Here is an 18,761-nt window from a genome sequence, read left to right on the forward strand (position 1 = left end):
CTGAGGCTCTGCTTCCATCAACAGGATCTCAGTGACACAGTACACACCATCACAATGCTGTAGACACACTTCTGGACCAAGACTGCCTTCATCATCTAAATTTGATAATAGCACATGATTCTTTTCCTAACTATGACATCTTCCTTCTTCCTGCATTTGTAATGGTGCCAGAGCCTTTTTTTCATTTATTTATTTTTTTACCCCTCCCTCTTATCAGACTTTGGCTTCTCATTACTGTGGTGGAAATAGTCTTGATGGTAGCTTCCTAGCAGCTGTTTCACACTCTCAGTCACACATTATAATCTGTGCTCTGGGTATTTATAATGGCACCCTGGCAGATCCAGAGCAGATGACATCACCATTAGCGACAATAAGGAAAGCAGAAGCATAGAAGACCATCATGGCTAATGAAGGGATCCAGACGCCTGTTAGCCAACTACAGGTTTCTAATATCTGTATGTCACGGATTTCTTTGTATTACTAGAGCAAGGTGAGTCAAAGCAAAGTTAGCTTTAGAGCTCATTTCCTAAACAAGGTGCTATGCAAAATGGGTAGAAAACAAAGGACAAATATAAAAAATGAGAGAGAAAAAATTAAAACACAATATGAAATAGATATGCGAAGCAGGTTAAAGTGTAGTTCAATAGAAGGAAGTAGGAAAAGGCGATGGGGGGGGGGGGGGGGGCTGGTTACATAGAAAGGCAGTGCAATAAAGGTGCAGTATTGTTCCTGAGCACAAAAAAAACCCAGGCTTAACTGTAAGCCTGTTGGAAGAGGAACGTTTTCATATAATTATTTATTCATGTTCAGCTCTAAGTCAAAAATTCTGCACCTTGCCATTTGTTCTGTTTGCCGTGTTGTGTTTGTTTGGGGACCAGGATGATCCCAAGGCTTTTGACAACCCTTACAAGGTCACCAAAGTATTTGAACTGTGTGAAAAAGTATGTTGGAACTTTTGCTATATACACTTTGAATACTTTTGAAGTTTGGAAAAAATCTAACATTAACTAAAGATGAAAGATTATAGGATTCTAATGCACACACACACACACACACACACACACACACACACACACACACACACACACACACACACATACACACACACACACACACACACACGTGATTATCTTTCTTTCTTTTTTTTACATCAATGACTTTCTACAGAAATAAAAATTAAATATAGTGTTTAGATATATTCAGAATTCATTTTTTTTTTAAATCTAAAAAAGAAAACCCAAAGAAACAAAAAACAAAACAACAACAACAAAAACCGTTTAATGAATAAGTATTTACCCCCTAAGTGTAAAATGTCCCTTTTTACAACATTTTGATTTTGCTATTTTCTTCCATTCTGCAATGTACATACTGCAATGTAAATACTGTATTCTTGAAAAGCGGTAATTCAAGGCACACTTCCAATTTAATGGTTATTTCATAGTAGAAATATTAAATAGGAGAAATATTAAATAGGAGAAATATTAAATGGTTTATTTCATGGTTTATTTCAAATAGTTTATTTTATTAATTTAATGGTTATTTCATAGTAGAAATATTAAAATAAGATGAAGTAATGGTGTGCAGCCTTATTCCTTTCTTTAAATTTTATATATATATATATATATATATATATATATATATATATATATATATATATATATATATATATATATATATATATATATATATATTTGTTTGTTTGTTTGTTTGTTTGTTTGTTTGTTTTTACCTTTTTTGGACCACCACCAAACAGCATCTTCCAACATACTCCATACCACTTCTGAACAAACCGGATCTGTTCTTTGAATACTGTACTCTCCAACTCTATCAAATTAGCTGGAGAATATTGGTAGGCAGCAATTTGCAGAATAAAGAGAAGCCTATATTTATTACATATACATTTCAGCACTCAAAAATCCTTTTTTCACATATCCCTGCTTGTTAGGAAGCAGGGGTCAGAGCGCAGGGTCAGACATGACACAGCATCCCTGGAGCAGAGAGGGTTTGTTCAAGAGCCCAACAGTGGCAGCTTGGCAGTGCTCGGGCCTGAACTCCTGACCTACTACTGGGTCAGTAACCCAGTGCCTTAACCACTGAGACACCACTGAGCAATTTTCAGGTCATGCTACAGCTTTTCAAAGGGATTTAAGTCTGGGCTTTGACTTGGCCAGTCCAAAACACCAATCTTTCTTTTCTCACTAAATGCATGCAGCATGTCTGACAATCTGCTTGTGCTTGGCTCCATCCATGTTGCCTGTGATGGCAACAATCTTTCCAGTTTCTCCTGCTGAAAAGCAACACTAGAGCATGATGCTACCACCATCATGCTTGATCACAGGAACGATGTTACCTGGGTTTTGGGCTGTATTTGGTTTGTGTCAAACTTTTTTTCTTTTTCTTTTTGCTTTAGACCAAATGCCCCTAGTCTCACAAGACCCTAAAAGCTCTCAGATTTTCTAGCATGACTTTTCTTAGAAGTGGCTTCCTTCTAGCCACTTTCCCATCGAAGCCGGATCTGTGAAGAGCTGATGATAATGTTCAGGTCTACACAGGTTCTTCTATTTCAGCCAGTGAGCTCTGTAACCCATTCAGTGTTATACCTGGACTCTTGAACAGTTCTCTTACCATTCTTGCCCAAGCACTCAGTTTGGCCTGGTCTTGGTATTGTGCCATTGTTTGTTATAATGCATTTCACAATGTTCATAAGAAGGTTCAAACTTAGCTTTCTTTTTTTTATAGATGAAAAAATGTTTAAATGCATCTTTTTTTTTCTTCTAAAAACTTTATCTCAAAGCTTCATGGGCAGCTCATGGCTGCAGGACTGATCTGATCTGTCATTTTAGCATTGATACCTCTCCAAGTCAGAGCGCTTTATAGTGAAAGCATAGAATTGGACACAGGGGGATTTAAAATGAACACAAGTGTATATAAATACTAGTCCTAATTTAAGATTGCTAAAAGAAATGGGGAGGGGGACTTATCAATTATGCAGATTTTATACTTCTTATATTTTCAATAATTTTGCTGACATCCAACTATTCATATAAGGATACGAATAATTAAGAATTCATGTCCTATTCATATAAGTATTTGTATCTGTTTAGAACACATTCCAAATAATGTATTACATGTTATTTGTCATTGCCTCATCTTCTTTGGGTATCAAAAGTCACATGGGAACCATCGTCCAACTTTTATGTTCATTGCTTTATATGTATCAAACTAGCAAGCATGAAAAAAGGCTTTATGGAGTGTCATTGTGTTATGGCTTGATATCTCACATCTTCGTCCAGTATCACTTCACCTCTGAGTATTTAAAGCGTTGCAGTCTCCTGTCGGCTCATCCGTGAGATGGAGGTAAAGGTGAAATCTTAAGCATGAGACATAGAATTATTTGTAGGCTTTGCAAGTGAAATGAGATTTAAAAAAAAAAAAAAAAAAAAAAAAAAAAAGAAGGCATACAAGCTCAAGGCACTGAACAGATGATTAATACAGGTTCTCTTTATGAGTAGAACAGAACGATCCTAAAAATCCAGATGTATTTTCTCTTTACAAGCATGACTTGTCAAGATCATAAATCATTTACGCTGGCTTGCACTGAGCATTTCACACTACTTATTATTGACTTGACTGATAAATTACTTATTAAAGATAAGTTTGATATTAAGGACTGGATCCTGAGATTGTTTACATTTGTACAATCTATGAAATGAATTCTTCTTCAAAAAAAGGAATCCAGAGGGAAAAAAATCATCACATTTACATTAGCAGGTGATTCATCAAAGATTTATGTGAAATTTTTCATCTACCAAAAAGACCATTTATATGCAATTATTAAAATTGATACTAGAGAGCATACAAATACATACAACTATGCTAAATCACACAGATCGTAATGTTTAATGACTAGATTAAATTTTTTATAAACTTTATAAGTTTTCTGAGTTTGCTATGTGAATGGATTGCTCTTTCTGGGTGTGTAGGTGCTGGAGGCTGGTCTCCTCTCGACACTGATCATTACCCGTGGCTGCAGGTGGACCTGGGCAGCAGGAAGCAGGTGACTGCTGTCGCCACTCAGGGTCGATACAGCAGCTCAGACTGGACCACACGCTACCGACTGCTCTACAGCGACACGGGCAGGAACTGGAAACCCTACCATCAGGACGGAAACATCTGGGTAAATTCTGCACTCAGATAGTTTTCAATAGTATTTAGATAGTTTTAGATAGTATTATAGTTTTCTATAGTGGTTTTAAATATAGTCAGGTCTATAAGTATTGACACGGTGACACACTTTTCACAATTGTGCCTCTATACACCACCGCAATGGATTTGAAATGAAGTAATCAAGATATGATTGAAGTGTAGACTTTCAGCTTTAATTCAAGGGGGTTAACAAAAATATTGCATTAACCATTTAGGAATTACAGCCATTTATTTATTTTTTTACAGAGCTCCTCAAAAATAATTGGACGAGCTAACATAATCATAAATATTAGGATTATTTTTAATACTTGGATGCAAATCCTTTGCAGTCAATGACTGCCTGAAATCTGGAACCCATAACCATCACACAATGCTGAGTTTCCTTCAGTTGCTGCTTGTTTAAAGGTCTTTCTGCCTTCACGAAGGGAAAAGCAGGCTCAATTGGAGGCAAAATGACAAAAATTGTGTCACTGTCCAAATACTTACGGATCTGACTGTAGTATTTCATTAAGAAACATCAATACACAATTATTGATCTGATAGAAAGATGGGTCCAAGCACCTGACTTCACTTCTAAGAACAATTGATTTCATAAGTATGAACTTTTTGAAAATAAATAAATGTACTAATCTAAAGGAAAAGGACTAATATAGCATTAAATCATCATATGTCACTAGTCTAATAATACATTTCATTATATGTTGATTTCATACAATTTTGTTGGTCTAAAATGTCCATTATGTATTGTTTTGTGTTTGTTTTGCCTTTTTTCCCCCCTTAGTAACACATTTATATATTTCTATTTGTAGGTATTCTTATTATCAAAATTCCTGTTTTGTATGATCTTCGAGACTATGTGCAATTTTATTCCGTTTATCACAAAAATGACAAACCATCATAATTCATTTGGAGTTTTATTTGGTGCTTTGCTGCTGTGATGAACAGTGCCTATGAATTACATGCTGTCAAACCCATGCATGTTGGACACTGTCGTAATTCCACAATGTCAGTGTCGCTATGGTGGATGATAAATGGAGCTCTAGTTAGATCTGTTAGCGTTTGATTTGTGCTTAGATGTGACATCAGGTGCCGATGTTGAGGATTTATGATGTTCGAGTTCCATTGCTTATTTACTGGCCCAAATCTTATATCACTAAGTACACACCAATCCATTTTGTGCTTTCTATTCTTTTGTGATTTCAGTGTATACCTATCTATATATATTTAATACAACTGAAACCAAAGTGACCCCAGATGTATAGTTTGTTTAGGTTCTTGTTACCTTTTGAATTTTTGAGTGAAATTTTATACTCCACATTGCATTACATTACATGGTCATTACATTATTATTATTATTATTATTATTATTATTATTATTATTATTATATACAATTACTACCATTTGTTTTCTCTTTTTCCTTTTCGGTTTTAAGTAATTTATTTTTGTACACATTAAAAAAAAGAACACTATCGAGCACTTTTTTATTTTATTTTAAATATGACACTGCTGTTTGGCTGGCAGTTTGTTACCAAACCAATACGTTGTGATACGTATTATAGAAATATCATGATATTTTGTCATATTGTAGACATTTAAAGTCCAGTAGAAACAGGCTTTTGTTTACAATGTCTTTGTTTTGTCCTTACCCTTGTCCTTTCAGTGGTTTGTTGTCCTATTGTGTTCACCTGTCCTGTGTTAATCTTTGATTCAGTTGATGTATTTATACCCTGTTGTCTCATAGTATTTTTAGGAAATCGTTTTGTGCTTTGATTGTTACTTTGAAGTCCTGCCCAAGTTTACGAGTTTTGTATGGCTTTGCATGAGTATGGATAATCTTTGTTTAATGTTACCAATCTGTGTTTTGACCTCTCCTATGGACTCTGATTGTGATTTTTGCACATGTTGAGTCCTTGTGTCCTGCATTCAGCCACCGCACATTACCATGTAGGACTCACTCAGCATTCTGATCGCACTATTTACTAAGGTTGAAAGTCATTGAGACTCAGCACAGAGCTAGTGAGTTGTGATGGTAGACCATGCGCAGCCAAGCCTTCTGCTCATATCACTCCCTGCTGCAACAATGCAACAAAGGACAGCACACTTTTTTCTTTCTAGAGGGCCCTGAAACCGTGTCTTCTAATCACTTCTGTGAACACACTGTACCAGAGGAAGGATGATGAGTAGCAAACAGTATTTACATAGCCTGTTATATTTAAACATCATTAGTAGCATTATGCTACAATTAGGGCAAAGCTCCGTGAGTGCTTGTTGAAGATAATCCAGTCCCAAACAATTTGGGCATTGACCATTGTTTGTTATTATTCTCCATCTATATTAAGAGGTTAGGGATGTTCAACAATTGAAAAAAAATAGTAGTAACATACTCCTTTCACTGCTCTTTCTCTCTCTCTCTCTCTCTCTCTCTCTCTCTCTCTCTCTCTCTCTCTCTCTCTCTCTCTCTCTCTCCCCCCCCCTTTTATCTTCATGTCCATTCTGTAATGTATTTGTGTAAGATTGATCAGAAGGGCTCCTGCACAATAATCTTTCTACCAGACAGTATCAGATATCAGATAAATAATCTGATATCAGCAGGTATCAGATATGTCCCCCATTGCATTACTGTGTTCACTGGAGACTTGCAACTTCTCAAAAATGTGCATAAATTGGTGAGACCAAATGAAGCAATTTATAGTAGCTATTTTCACTCCTCATAACCCGCAACCACAGTGTTTCTCATTTTCACCTAGACATTTTTCCTCAAAAGTAAAAAATAAAAAAATCCATCCACTTAGGGATGATATTATCAAAAAAAAAAGTATTTTATACCTGCTTATATTTAACAAACCTGCCATTGCATTGTTAATGCTAGTATCTTCTCCATCCTGTGTAAAAAAAAAAATAATAATAATAAACTTCTTTACTCCTACAACATTTGACATATTTCAGTTTCTGTCACACTCTCTGAGGGATTTAACACTTCCATGCTTTCCGAGTAGGACGTGATTCATTTGGAAATCATGTTACCACAGCAAACACATTTAATTTCACATTGGAAATATTTCGTCGTCTAGTGATTTTCTTGCCTTTCAACTTATATTGAAAGTGTTTCTGAATGACAAATTGATGTGAGGCTTCCTTTAAAGACCTAATTGGCATGCGTATACTATATATAGTTTTCATTTTCATTCTTACACTTTCCTGTTTGTCTTTGTGTTGGAGATCATCATTGCCGGTCATTATGCTTTACTTCACCTATACAGCACAGTGTACTTATAGTACACCTACTGCCTCACCCTCACACTCAAGGTTCCCACTCTATTCATTGCAGAGCTCTCTCATTGACTCCACTCTCTCTATCTCTCTATATCTCTGCTGTATCACATAGAGGCCTGTCTTCATCTGAAAGTAAAAGCCCCCTGAGTGAATAGAAGCTGGATGAAGATACCAAACTCTCTCCATCAGATAATAGTCTCTTAAATACTGGATCACATTTCATTTCCATTCTCCCAGCAGAAAGATGCTTATTATGCCTTTTGATGATTTACCATTAAAAAAATAAAGTCTCTAGAATATAACACTAACTGGCAGAATGTGGCAGGCTTCAGACATTTGTAAATAAACTAGAGTTTTCTGAACTGTAATTTATATCATTAGCTTATAAGAATTTGTATCTGTGATATACACAGAATTTGTGTTTTTACAGTAGTTAGTCCAGATTTGATCAGATCCAGTATCAAACAGTATCAAACAGTTTTACTCATTTTGTATTTGAACCATATTCTTTAAACGGGAACCAAAACTGTGTTTTGAAGGCCGCTAGGCTTTGTTTGCTGGCTACTAATTCACACTACATTGCCCTAGAGAGTTTTGTTGGCACTGTCATGATCAGAATAAACTGCCTTAATAACTAAGAAAAAAACAAATAAAATGGAAAAAATAAATAAATAAATAAACAATGAATGTGTGGCTTGTGATAGTTACAGCTGGCTTGATGTCTAAATAGGCTCCTCTGCTAATGAAGGAGTCTCAATCTTTCTTCAGTCACTTGTGAAGGTGAAGATGCTTGATTAAACCACATTCTAGACTTTAAAACTTGATGGCTTCACTTTTGACCAACTAATTACACACTCATTGAATGTCTAAGGTCCAGCGCTTATGCTAGAGATAACTGCAAAAATATTTCATTAAAATTAAAGTCGATGTTGCCTTTGGTTTCAAACTTATTGTCTGGCGGCTGTGAGAGGAAGGAATGAACTCCTGTAATAACTGATAAAAAACATTAATTGCTGACGGTTTTTAAAGAAAATTAGATGGAAAGAGTTTCCCCACCTATTACCGTGTCTTCCTTTTGGATAAGAACACTATCAGCAATTTATATGTAAATGAGTATGATAAAACAGATGTTTTTGCCTCTGTATCTGCAGACATTTACAGGAAACTCAAACACAGAGAGTGTGGTGCGCCACAATCTTCAGCACACCGTTGTGACCCGATTTCTATGCTTTATCCCTCTGGACTGGAGTGAAGAGGGTCGAATAGGCCTGAGGATAGAGATCTATGGCTGCTCATACTGTGAGTTCCTTCACACTCACTGCCTTTCAACTTTATTTCTTATGTAGACTTAATGTTCTGTCTTTTTTGTTGTTTTTTTGTTTCGTTTTGTTTTTGCAAGTTAAACAAATTCCCTCAATTCATATTTAACTTTATATATAAGGTTGCTGTTGTCAATCATAGCTTGAAGATGTCTATGGTATGTATGTTCAGTTCCCCAAGGTTACAATGGGCCCTCTGTTGGACTTGCAGGTTCTAAATTCTCCATAAATTGTCACTGGGATTCAATCAGGAGATTTACTAGGCCATGCAAGGTCTCCTAAGTGGTGGCTTGACGTGGGGGCAGTATTGGCTTGGTGTGGGGCCAGTGGTGGCTTGATGTGGGGGCAGTGGTGGCTCGGTGTGGGGGCAGTGGTGGCTTGACGTGGGGGCAGTGGTGGCTTGACAGGGTGCAGTGGTGGCTTGACGTGGGGGCAGTGGTGGCTTGACAGGGTGCAGTGGTGGCTTGACGTGGGGGCAGTGGTGGCTTGACAGGGTGCAGTGGTGGCTTGACGTGGGGGCAGTGGTGGCTTGACAGTTAAGGCTCTGGGTTACTGATCGGCAAGTCAAGACCCAGCACTGCCAAGCTGCTACTGTTGGGCCCTTGAGCAAGGCCCTTAACACTCTCTGCTCCAGGAGCGCTGTATCATGGCTGACCCTGCCCGCTGACCCTGCGCTCTGACCCCAATCTCCTAACATGCTGGGGTAAGCAAAGAAAAGAATGTCACTGTGCTGTAATGTATATGTGACTAATAAAGACTCATTATCATTAAAGTTATTTGGTTATATGTTTGGAGTTGTTGTCTCATTGAAGTCCATCTTCTCCCCAGATTCAGTTTCTTGGGCAATGAGATAAAATTGTCCACCTCAAATATCTCATGGATTTTGCGCCATTTGTGTTTCCTTCGATGATGTGTAATGCCCCAGTATCCTTTGGAGAGAAGCAATCCCATATCATGCTGTTTTGTCTGACCAGTGTATATTGTTCCAAATAAGTTCTGATTTGTCTAAACGCGTTTAGACACACATCACTGTTCTTTATTTTTGTTAGCAGGGGAGTTTTGTGTGAGGTGTAGGAACTAAGCTGATTGTGGTGCAGTTCATTGTGTATTGATGTCAGTGTAACTGTTCCTACTGCTTTCAGGCCGTCCTTCAACTCTTTTCTACTGACTACTGGTTTTTGTCTTACTTACCTTATCATGAGCCTGAGAGTCCATTAGTCTGATTAGTTGTGGTTCCATGAACTTTCCACCTGCGTATTATCAAACCGATTGTACTGACATGGATGTCTATGGTCTTTGCTCTTTGCTAGGGCTCTGAAGGTTTTTCCACTCAAATGTTATACAGTATAATAATGTTGTCTCTGAGGACGTTCCTTCACTTTTACCATGATTACTACTTGTAGCGTGAAATCTACAATGACAATGTCTTTTATAATGACATCAGGTGCAAATTTGCAGCATTTACATCCAGAACATCAAGTTCATTTTTTACATATCTTATAATGTATGTATTATATTTTTTTTGTTCATGTTTATAAGTACAAAGTCAAAAGATGTGTAAATTTGAAGTGGATATATGCACTGGAAGTATATTAACTAACAAAAACAAGTGTGTCTGAATACTTATTTCTCTTCACTGCATAGTGAACAAAACATTAATATCTACACTCCTTCGTTTTTTCTGTGTTTTCATTTAAATTGCATAAAATTCACTTACAAATATCTCCAATTTGCCACCGCTATGAAGAATATCTCTTACACCCAAAACCATAATTATAGTATATATTATTTCTTCTCTTTCCTCCCTCCCTCCATTATCTCTCTCATTCCGGTTCCTCAGGGGCCGATGTGATTAACTTTGATGGGCAGGGTGTGATCTCCTACCGTTTCAAGATGAAGAAGATGAAGATCCTGAAGGATGCGATAGCGCTGAAGTTCAAGACAAGCGAGAGTGATGGAGTGATCCTACATGGCGAGGGTCAGGAGGGTGATTACATCACGCTGGAGCTCAGGAGAGGAAGACTGCTTCTCCAGATCAACCTGGGTAGGGTAGGAGTTTTTACTCATCACTGTTAATCCATGCTTGAAAAATGTAAATAATCTCATACCAGGTTTTCCAAATCCAGAACTGGGTCTGGATTTCGCAGCATTAGTGTTGAAGCAAGCACGTTTTTTTTTTTTTATAATCCAGCATCAGACACATTCAGTGCTCTTCCCTAATGTGAGTGTCTGTGTTGTTTTGAAATACAGGCAGCAACCAGTACGGCTCCATCCTGGGTCACACGTCGGTGAGCAGCGGCAGCCTGCTGGACGATCATCACTGGCACTCGGTGGTGATCGAGCGCTACAGGAGAAACGTCAACTTCACCCTGGATCAGCACACGCAGCACTTTCGTACCAACGGAGAGTTTGACCACCTTGATCTCGACTATGAGGCAAGGGTTAACGGCTTTTAATTAACACTACCCATACAACCCCAATTCCAAAAAGGTTGGGACGCTGTGTAAAATGTAAATAAAAACAGAATTCAATCATTTGCAAATCTCATAAACCTGTATGTTATTCACAATAGAACATAGGAAACATATTAAATGCTTGAACTGACGAAATGCACCATTTTAAGGGAAAAAAAATACGGTAATTTTGAATTTGATGGCCGCAACACGTCTCAGAAAAGTTGGGACAAGGGGCAATAAAAGTGTTACTAAAAATAAACAACTGCAGGAACTAATTAGGTTCATTGGCAACAGGTCAGTAAAATGATCACTTGAACTTGTATTGTCAAAACAAGTAGATTATTATTTTTTTATATATATATATTTGTTTGTGAGACAGAAGTATGGATAACTTGATTCTTTATGCTACTTGAACTTTTTCTAAATACACTTCTTTGCATAAGTATTCACCCCATTTTCCAGCGTTTGTGTTGTTAGAACCTGGAATTGAAATGGACTTGATTTGCAATTTTACTCTTTCATTTCCACAATATTTTTAACACAAAATAGTTTAATGTCTAAACAAAAGGTTAAACAAGATGCAGGCATGTGTAGGCATACTTGGTAGAACCACTTTAAGCAGCAAATAGAGCTGCAAATGTTCTAGAATGGGGTGCACAGTGGCTTAGTGGTTAGCACATTCACGTCACACCTCTAGGGTCGGGGGTTGGATTCCCACTGTGGCCCTGTGTGTGCGGAGTTTGCATGTTCTCCCCGTGCTGCATGGGTTTCCTCCGGGTACTCCGGTTTCCTCCCCCAGTCCAAAGACATGCATGGTAGGCAGATTGGCATGTCCAAAGTGTCCGTAGTGTATGAATGGGTGTGTGAATGTGTATGTGATTGTGCCCTGTGATGGATTGGCACCCTGTCCAGGGTGTACCCCACCTACCCCGATGCTTCCTGGGATCGGCTCCAGGTTACCCTGTGACCCTGAAGGAAGGATAAGCGGTATAGAAGATGGATGGATCTTCTAGGACAGGCATCGGGAACCTTTTTGGCTGAGAGAGCCATGAACGCCACATATTTTAAAATGTAATTCTGTGAGAGCCATACAATATGTTTAAAACTAAATACAAGTAATTGTGTGCATTTTATGTAAGACCAACACTTTTAAAGTACAATAAGTCTCTGAATTCTTTTTAATAACGCTGTTATGCTGTTGCTAACCAATGATGAATAAAGTACTTCTTACCATTAATGCGACTTCTGGTGCTGCATGGTTTTGCTGATGGCTTTGTAGTCTGGTTGATACTTGGTGAGGTTAAGCTTCATGCAGGCGTTGAGACTTCCATCCGTTAATCGTGATCGTAGGTTGGTCTTAATGTTCTTTAAATGTGAGAAAGACTGCTCACATGCATATGTAGAGCCAAACATTGTCAGTACAGCAATACTCACACGCTGCAGTGTGTGGTATGTGACAGGAAGCGCGTTCCAAGTTTTGACAAATCAGCTGGTCCGCGGGTTGAAGTTTTTTCATTTCTCCCCACTCGTGTTTGCTCGCCAACTCTGCTTGCTGTCGTGCAGGTCTTTCCAAATCTTCATCCAGTGACTTGAACTTATTCACCCACATGTCTGAGGCCTTCAGGTCAGCAGCTTGTAGCTCAAAATCTCTGACGGAGACACCGGGGATGTAACTCAGGTCAGCGCTGTCCACTGCACACTCGTGTGGATGGGTGATGAACTTAAAAAGACGAGTGCGCTCACGAAATTCTCCAAAGCGCGCTTTGAATGACTGCAGGAGATTAGATGTGAGTCGTGTGTCGAAGTGCCGCTTTATATTTGACCGTTTCACCGATGCAATTTTATCATTGCATATTAGACACACTGCAGAACCTGCTCTCTCCACAAAGGTGAATTCCTCTGTCCATTCCTGCTGAAAAATATGATACTCCTCATCTTTTTTTCTTTTAGCCATCTTCTTCGATAAAAGGGTTTCTGCAATTAGCTAGCTGACTACTTGATTAAAAGGAGGGAAGGAGGGACTTCCTGACCTCACAACGACCCGTGTACGTTACGCATTATCCAATAAAAATTCGGTGTTGTCCCGGAGGACAGCTGTGATTGGCTCCAGCCACCCGCAACCATGAACATGAGCGGTAGGGAATGAATGGATTGAAATACATGAGAATGTTTTATATTTTTAACGTTATTATTTTTTTTGATTAAAGATTTGTCTGCGAGCCAGATGCAGCCATCAAAAGAGCCACATCTGGCTTGCGAGCCATAGGTTCTCGACCCCTGTTCTAGGATATCTCTTTATCAGCTTTGCACATCTCAATCCTGATATTTTTGTCAATTTTTCTTGGCAAAATTGCTCAAGCTCTGTCAGATTCTTGCCACCAATTCTGTATCGGATTGAGATCTGGGATTTCACTGGGACATTCTAACAAATTAAGGTTCTTGGTTTTGAACCGTTTCAGTGTAGCTTTGGCAGTATGCTTAAGGTTGTTGTCCTGTTGGAAAGAAACTCTCCGCCCCAGTCTCAAGTCTCTTTCTTAACTTCTTCTAGGATTTCTCTGTAATTGGCTCCATGCATCTTGCCATCAAGACAGTTTCCTAGTCACTGTTAATGAAAAGCGTTCCCACAACACGATGCTACCACAACCATGCTTCACTGTGGGGAAGGTGGTTTTGCTGCAATATGTGAAGACTAAGGCAATAACAATATTTCTTTTTATATTTGTAAATAATTTTGCAAACTCTATTGATTTCTGACCTGTTTCAATATCCTGGATTATTTTGTGTAGAGTCATGACCTATAATCACAATTTAGTCCTTTTCAGTTCCAGCTTGTAACACTTGAAAAGTTCAAGTGGGGCGAAGACTTATGTACCAAAGCAATTATTTCTTAAATCACTAAGGATATGTGAATTCAGTTCACACTCAGAGGCTCAGAGGTGTTTAAAAGCTACAGTGTCACTCCAGTACACGCTGTCATAATCAGTATGCATTCAGATCCCCATCCTTACAGTTTTTGTCCAGGGTATGCTGTGATAAATTGTATTTCCCTTCTTAGCATAGTATTAATCCACGTTAAGAATGTGTGACAGGATTATTGTGTCACACAGCATTAATGCATATTAATGTGCTGACTAGCGGGATGTATAGAAAATTGATTTTCAGCTATCAAATATGCAAGCAATGGTTTGAATGCTCAGTTATTCTACTGAGCAATGCTCTGACACTACGAGGATTCGTGCGCATCAATGCTAGACACAATTGGGATGGTTTAGGTGAATGCAGTCCCTTTAAAAGCAGCATTATTCATGTTTTAATTTGCATGCAAAAATCAGTCTATAACTGGTGGCCTTTGAATGTAAAGGTTAAGACAATTAGTAGAATAGAGTGCAGAGACACTGAGATTGCACGATGACTAGTTTTTAGTAAGGCGTGCCCATGATTCAATATTTTCAGGCCACAAATGAAGAATCCCATGTTGATGAATTATTAAAACCATGGCCAAGAATTGTGCAAGTTAAGCTCATAACTTAATATGTTGTGAAATGTCATACTTAATACATGGCTTCCAGTTAATCAGAGTGGTTGCCAAGTCTATTCGTTTTGAGAATTTACTTAAGGTGGCTAATAATAAATCCACGTCGCAATCCCAGTCACTTCATAATAACTTTATGCGTCATTCCAAGATTAAACCAAATACGCCACTTATGAGAATATGGGCATTGGTACATTATTAATGCCTTTCTAGTTGGACCATACAATTATATATCAGTCTGTAAATGTCTTTGTAAACCAAAGCAAAAGAAATTAATTGTGCTTAAAAGTTCTGGTAATTACTTCATACTCACATGCATAGGATGATAATTGCTAGTCAACAAGCATTTAAGAACATTCAGGACACAGCTGATTGACATTCAGTTCCCTCTACAAAGTTCCCTAAAAGGGAAAGCTGAAAACAGTGAAATGATGACTAAACGGTGAAAGAGCGTTCTAAACGTGACATATCCGCCAGGGTCCTTCCAATAATTTGAAAGGGTTCTTCCAATAATGCAGCTCAGTCACCGCAGTGTGCCAGCTACTGTAGACACAAACAGAAACTCGTTCTCCTTTTATAGGGTGCCATTACTTATGTAAGTAATTAAGTAGCTAGCCTGATTTGTCTGAATTTATGGATTTCTTTTGATTTACATGAGTAAATCTTTTTTTATATGTGAATTCACACAAAGTCAGCAGCTCACATAAGATCAAACTGAACTAACTGGATTTTCATGAATGCAACATTTCTTGTGTAAATGCACTTGTGAATGCTTTTCAAATAAATGTGAGGCCCATTGTTTAAACTTTCAGCTGTAGAGTTGCAGTTTGTCAAAATGCTATTGAACGGCAGTGTTTGCTTGGACAACACACGTTTTGTTTTTTTTTGGTTTTTTTGCTATTTCATCGAGAAACCTGTGGGGCAGCGTCAGCTCAGCATTAAAGCTTCTGTAGCTGCTGACTTGCAAAAATGTCTGTCAAACTGTAAATGTAGTGCTATCATCCAGATGTTTGTGCTCACACATCCATGTGGTTAAAAAAATGGTCCGCTTTTTATTCGAGATTTTTCTAAGAGATCTTATTTCCACTTTTTTGCAGTTGAGTTTTGGAGGGATGCCGTACTCGGGCAAACCCATCTCAGGAGGCCGGAGAAATTTTAAAGGCTGCATGGAGAGCATCAACTATAACGGTGAAAACATCACAGACTTGGCCAGAAGAAAGAAAGTGGACACGTCCAGCTTTGTGAGTTAAATTCTCATTTTTACACTCACCGTCAAATTTTATTTTTTTTAGCAACACCTGTACACCAGTATATTTATGCAATTATCCAATCAGCCAGTAATGGAGCCGCAGTGCGATGCATAAAATCACGAAGATACAGGCCAGGAATTTCAGATAATATTCATATTAAACATCAGAGCGGGGAAAAAAACGTGATCATAGTGACCTGACTATGGACGAGATAGTTCAAGAGAGAGCAGAGGAGAATGGCGAGACTGGTCTGAGCTATGACGAATAGAAAAGAATAGCCACTCTTTACAACCATTCTGAACAGAAAAGCAACTCAGAATGCTGAATATTGACGCAGATGGCCTACAGGTTCGACTCCTGTCAGTCGAGAACTCCTGTGATCGTCTGCTGCTATAGTTTCATCATTGTAACGAATGGCTGTTTGAGTTACCACAGCCTTACTGTATCCTGATGTTTGATATGAGCATTAACTGAAGCTCTTGACCTGTATCTGTATATCTTTTTAAGCATGGACTGCTGCCTTGGTTGATGATTGGTTGATTGGATGATTGCAAACCCCAACGTTTTCTCAAACCCATACTGTTGCCTCATATACAGAATAAATTGCTGTATGTCCTTGCTCAAGCATTCTTGTGTTAAAGTTAGATTTAAATGAGCTTGGCATGAATTTGACTGTCCTTGAATAGCTTTAGGCTGTGGATTGGGACAAATCTATTAGACATGCCTGAAATGTTGGCAAAAACACACGTTAAAAGTTTTTAACGGACAAAACCAGTGTTTTTATAATATGATGGCGGGACGAAAAAAAAAAGTCAATTATTTTTTCTGCTGGCATTTTGACAAGGTTCTTTCAAAATCAGTTGGACTAATTATTCATGTTTGGCACGTTGCATTAAAATTCATCAGAACGCAAGGTGTCGAATGTATTCATTAGCCGCGCCAACATGTTTATAAAGTACTCACAACAGCTGAATGTGTTTTTCTATTTTGTTATGACGGGATTGATTAAGCCGTGTACAGTATAAAAACCGAGCTGGAGTGCATTTAGAAAAATCGTACAGCTAGTATGAATGAAGGCACTCGACTTTGACTCGCTGCACCGTTTCTTTTCTTTCTTTTTTTGTGCTGAGCTTCAGGAATTCACACCACATTCTAAACATGCTGTAGCTGCGATTTCTGCGAACGATCTGTAAACCTGCGTTCCACATGAGAGATCCCAGAGCACAGTGAACTCATATAATAGAGCCATTTCATTTCATTGATTTGCTCACTAGTCATTCCGAACGTTTAGGTCTCGGAACGATTTGAATGCACTGCTGTAGTTTTAAATATGCATTACGAACACTACATTTGGGAATTACACCATAAAGCTTGATTAGATTTTGATGTCTGCAGTTTTAGAAGAAATACTAAGGGAACAAGGTTCCTCTATTCATATAAATAGGCCTCATCAAAAGTATTATAGTATTGCTGCTACTATCATAATGCGTTTCTCATTTTCTGCTCCACTTGTAGCGCAATTTGACATTCTCCTGTGTGGAATCTCACACCTTCCCGGTTTCCTTCAACGTCACGAGTTTCCTGCAGCTGCCAGGTCGAATGGAGCACAGCATGGTGTCTGTGAGCTTCCAGTTTCGCACGTGGAATCCTAACGGCCTGCTCCTGTTCAGCTCGCTGGCTGACGGCATGCTGGAGCTCGCGCTGAAAGACGGCAAAGTCACGGCGCACATCATTATCACGCAGCAGAAGAACTCACGTGTAGACATGACGTCAGGTACAGACGTGCTTCTGTTGCCACAATGCTTTATTGTGGAAAATTCTACTTTATTACACCACTATTTTGGCTATCTAATACCCAAAATCAGTCTCATGCATTCATTTGGATCTTCTTACACATCTAACCTTGTTAAACTCACGGCTAAACACTCTGTATGGGTTCTGTTGTCACTTCTAAAGCAATATTCACACAGAATAAGATTTCCAGACATGCGTCTGTTAAGTAATGTTGCCGGAGGATGTATGCAGTAATTATGACCAATTCGCACTGTCTCCACACCGAAATGGGATTGTCTTTACAATTTTCTACGTACACTTCATTTCAATACAAACCATGTGTTTTGACCTTTACTACAATCACTTGGTGTAGACCTTGTGTGTTGTAGGGCAAGCTGTTTTTCATTATTAGTAGGTCACATGACCTTAACATGTACAGTATGTAGGTTATACCTACTGTTCAGGTCATAAGTTTACATACGCCTTGCAGAATCTGCAAAATGTTAATAATTTTAAAAAACATTAAGAGAGATCATAAAAATCGCATTTAGTTCTGCCCTGAATAATCTATTTCACATAACCGATGTTTACATCTAGTCCACAAAACACAATAATAACTCAATTTACACAAATAAGCCAGTTCAAAAGTTTACATACTCTTGAATCTTAATACCGTGTGTCGTTACCTGGATTATCCACGACTGTGTTTATGTTTTGTGATAGTTCTTCACAAGTCCCTTGTTTGTCCTGAGCAGTTAAACTGCCCACTGTTCTTCAGAAAAATCCTCCAAGTCCTGCACATTCTTTACTTTTCCATCATCTTCTGTATATTTGACCCCTTTACAACAGCGGCTATATGATGTTCAGATCCATCTTTTCACACTGAGGACGACTGAGGGACTCGTCTCATACACGACTATTACAAAACCTGCAAATGTTCACTGATGCTCA

The 18,761-nt window shown here is 38.3% G+C and overlaps 1 protein-coding gene across 1 annotated transcript in view; it reads left to right on the top strand.

Moving 5' to 3' along the window:
• The window catches only part of LOC108256478 (contactin-associated protein-like 2), a 139,302-nt gene that overhangs the window by 45,519 nt on the left and 75,022 nt on the right, over positions 1-18,761 (top strand). Inside the window, exons 3-8 of the mRNA XM_017453397.3 lie at positions 3,984-4,177; positions 8,632-8,779; positions 10,640-10,843; positions 11,050-11,234; positions 15,885-16,028; positions 17,553-17,811. Of these exons, the coding sequence (XP_017308886.2) occupies positions 3,984-4,177; positions 8,632-8,779; positions 10,640-10,843; positions 11,050-11,234; positions 15,885-16,028; positions 17,553-17,811 (1,134 nt within the window). The remainder of the gene's footprint in view (positions 1-3,983; positions 4,178-8,631; positions 8,780-10,639; positions 10,844-11,049; positions 11,235-15,884; positions 16,029-17,552; positions 17,812-18,761) is intronic.

The sequence above is a fragment of the Ictalurus punctatus genome, chromosome 23 (assembly GCF_001660625.3).
Source record: "Ictalurus punctatus breed USDA103 chromosome 23, Coco_2.0, whole genome shotgun sequence".
NCBI lineage: Eukaryota > Metazoa > Chordata > Actinopteri > Siluriformes > Ictaluridae > Ictalurus > Ictalurus punctatus.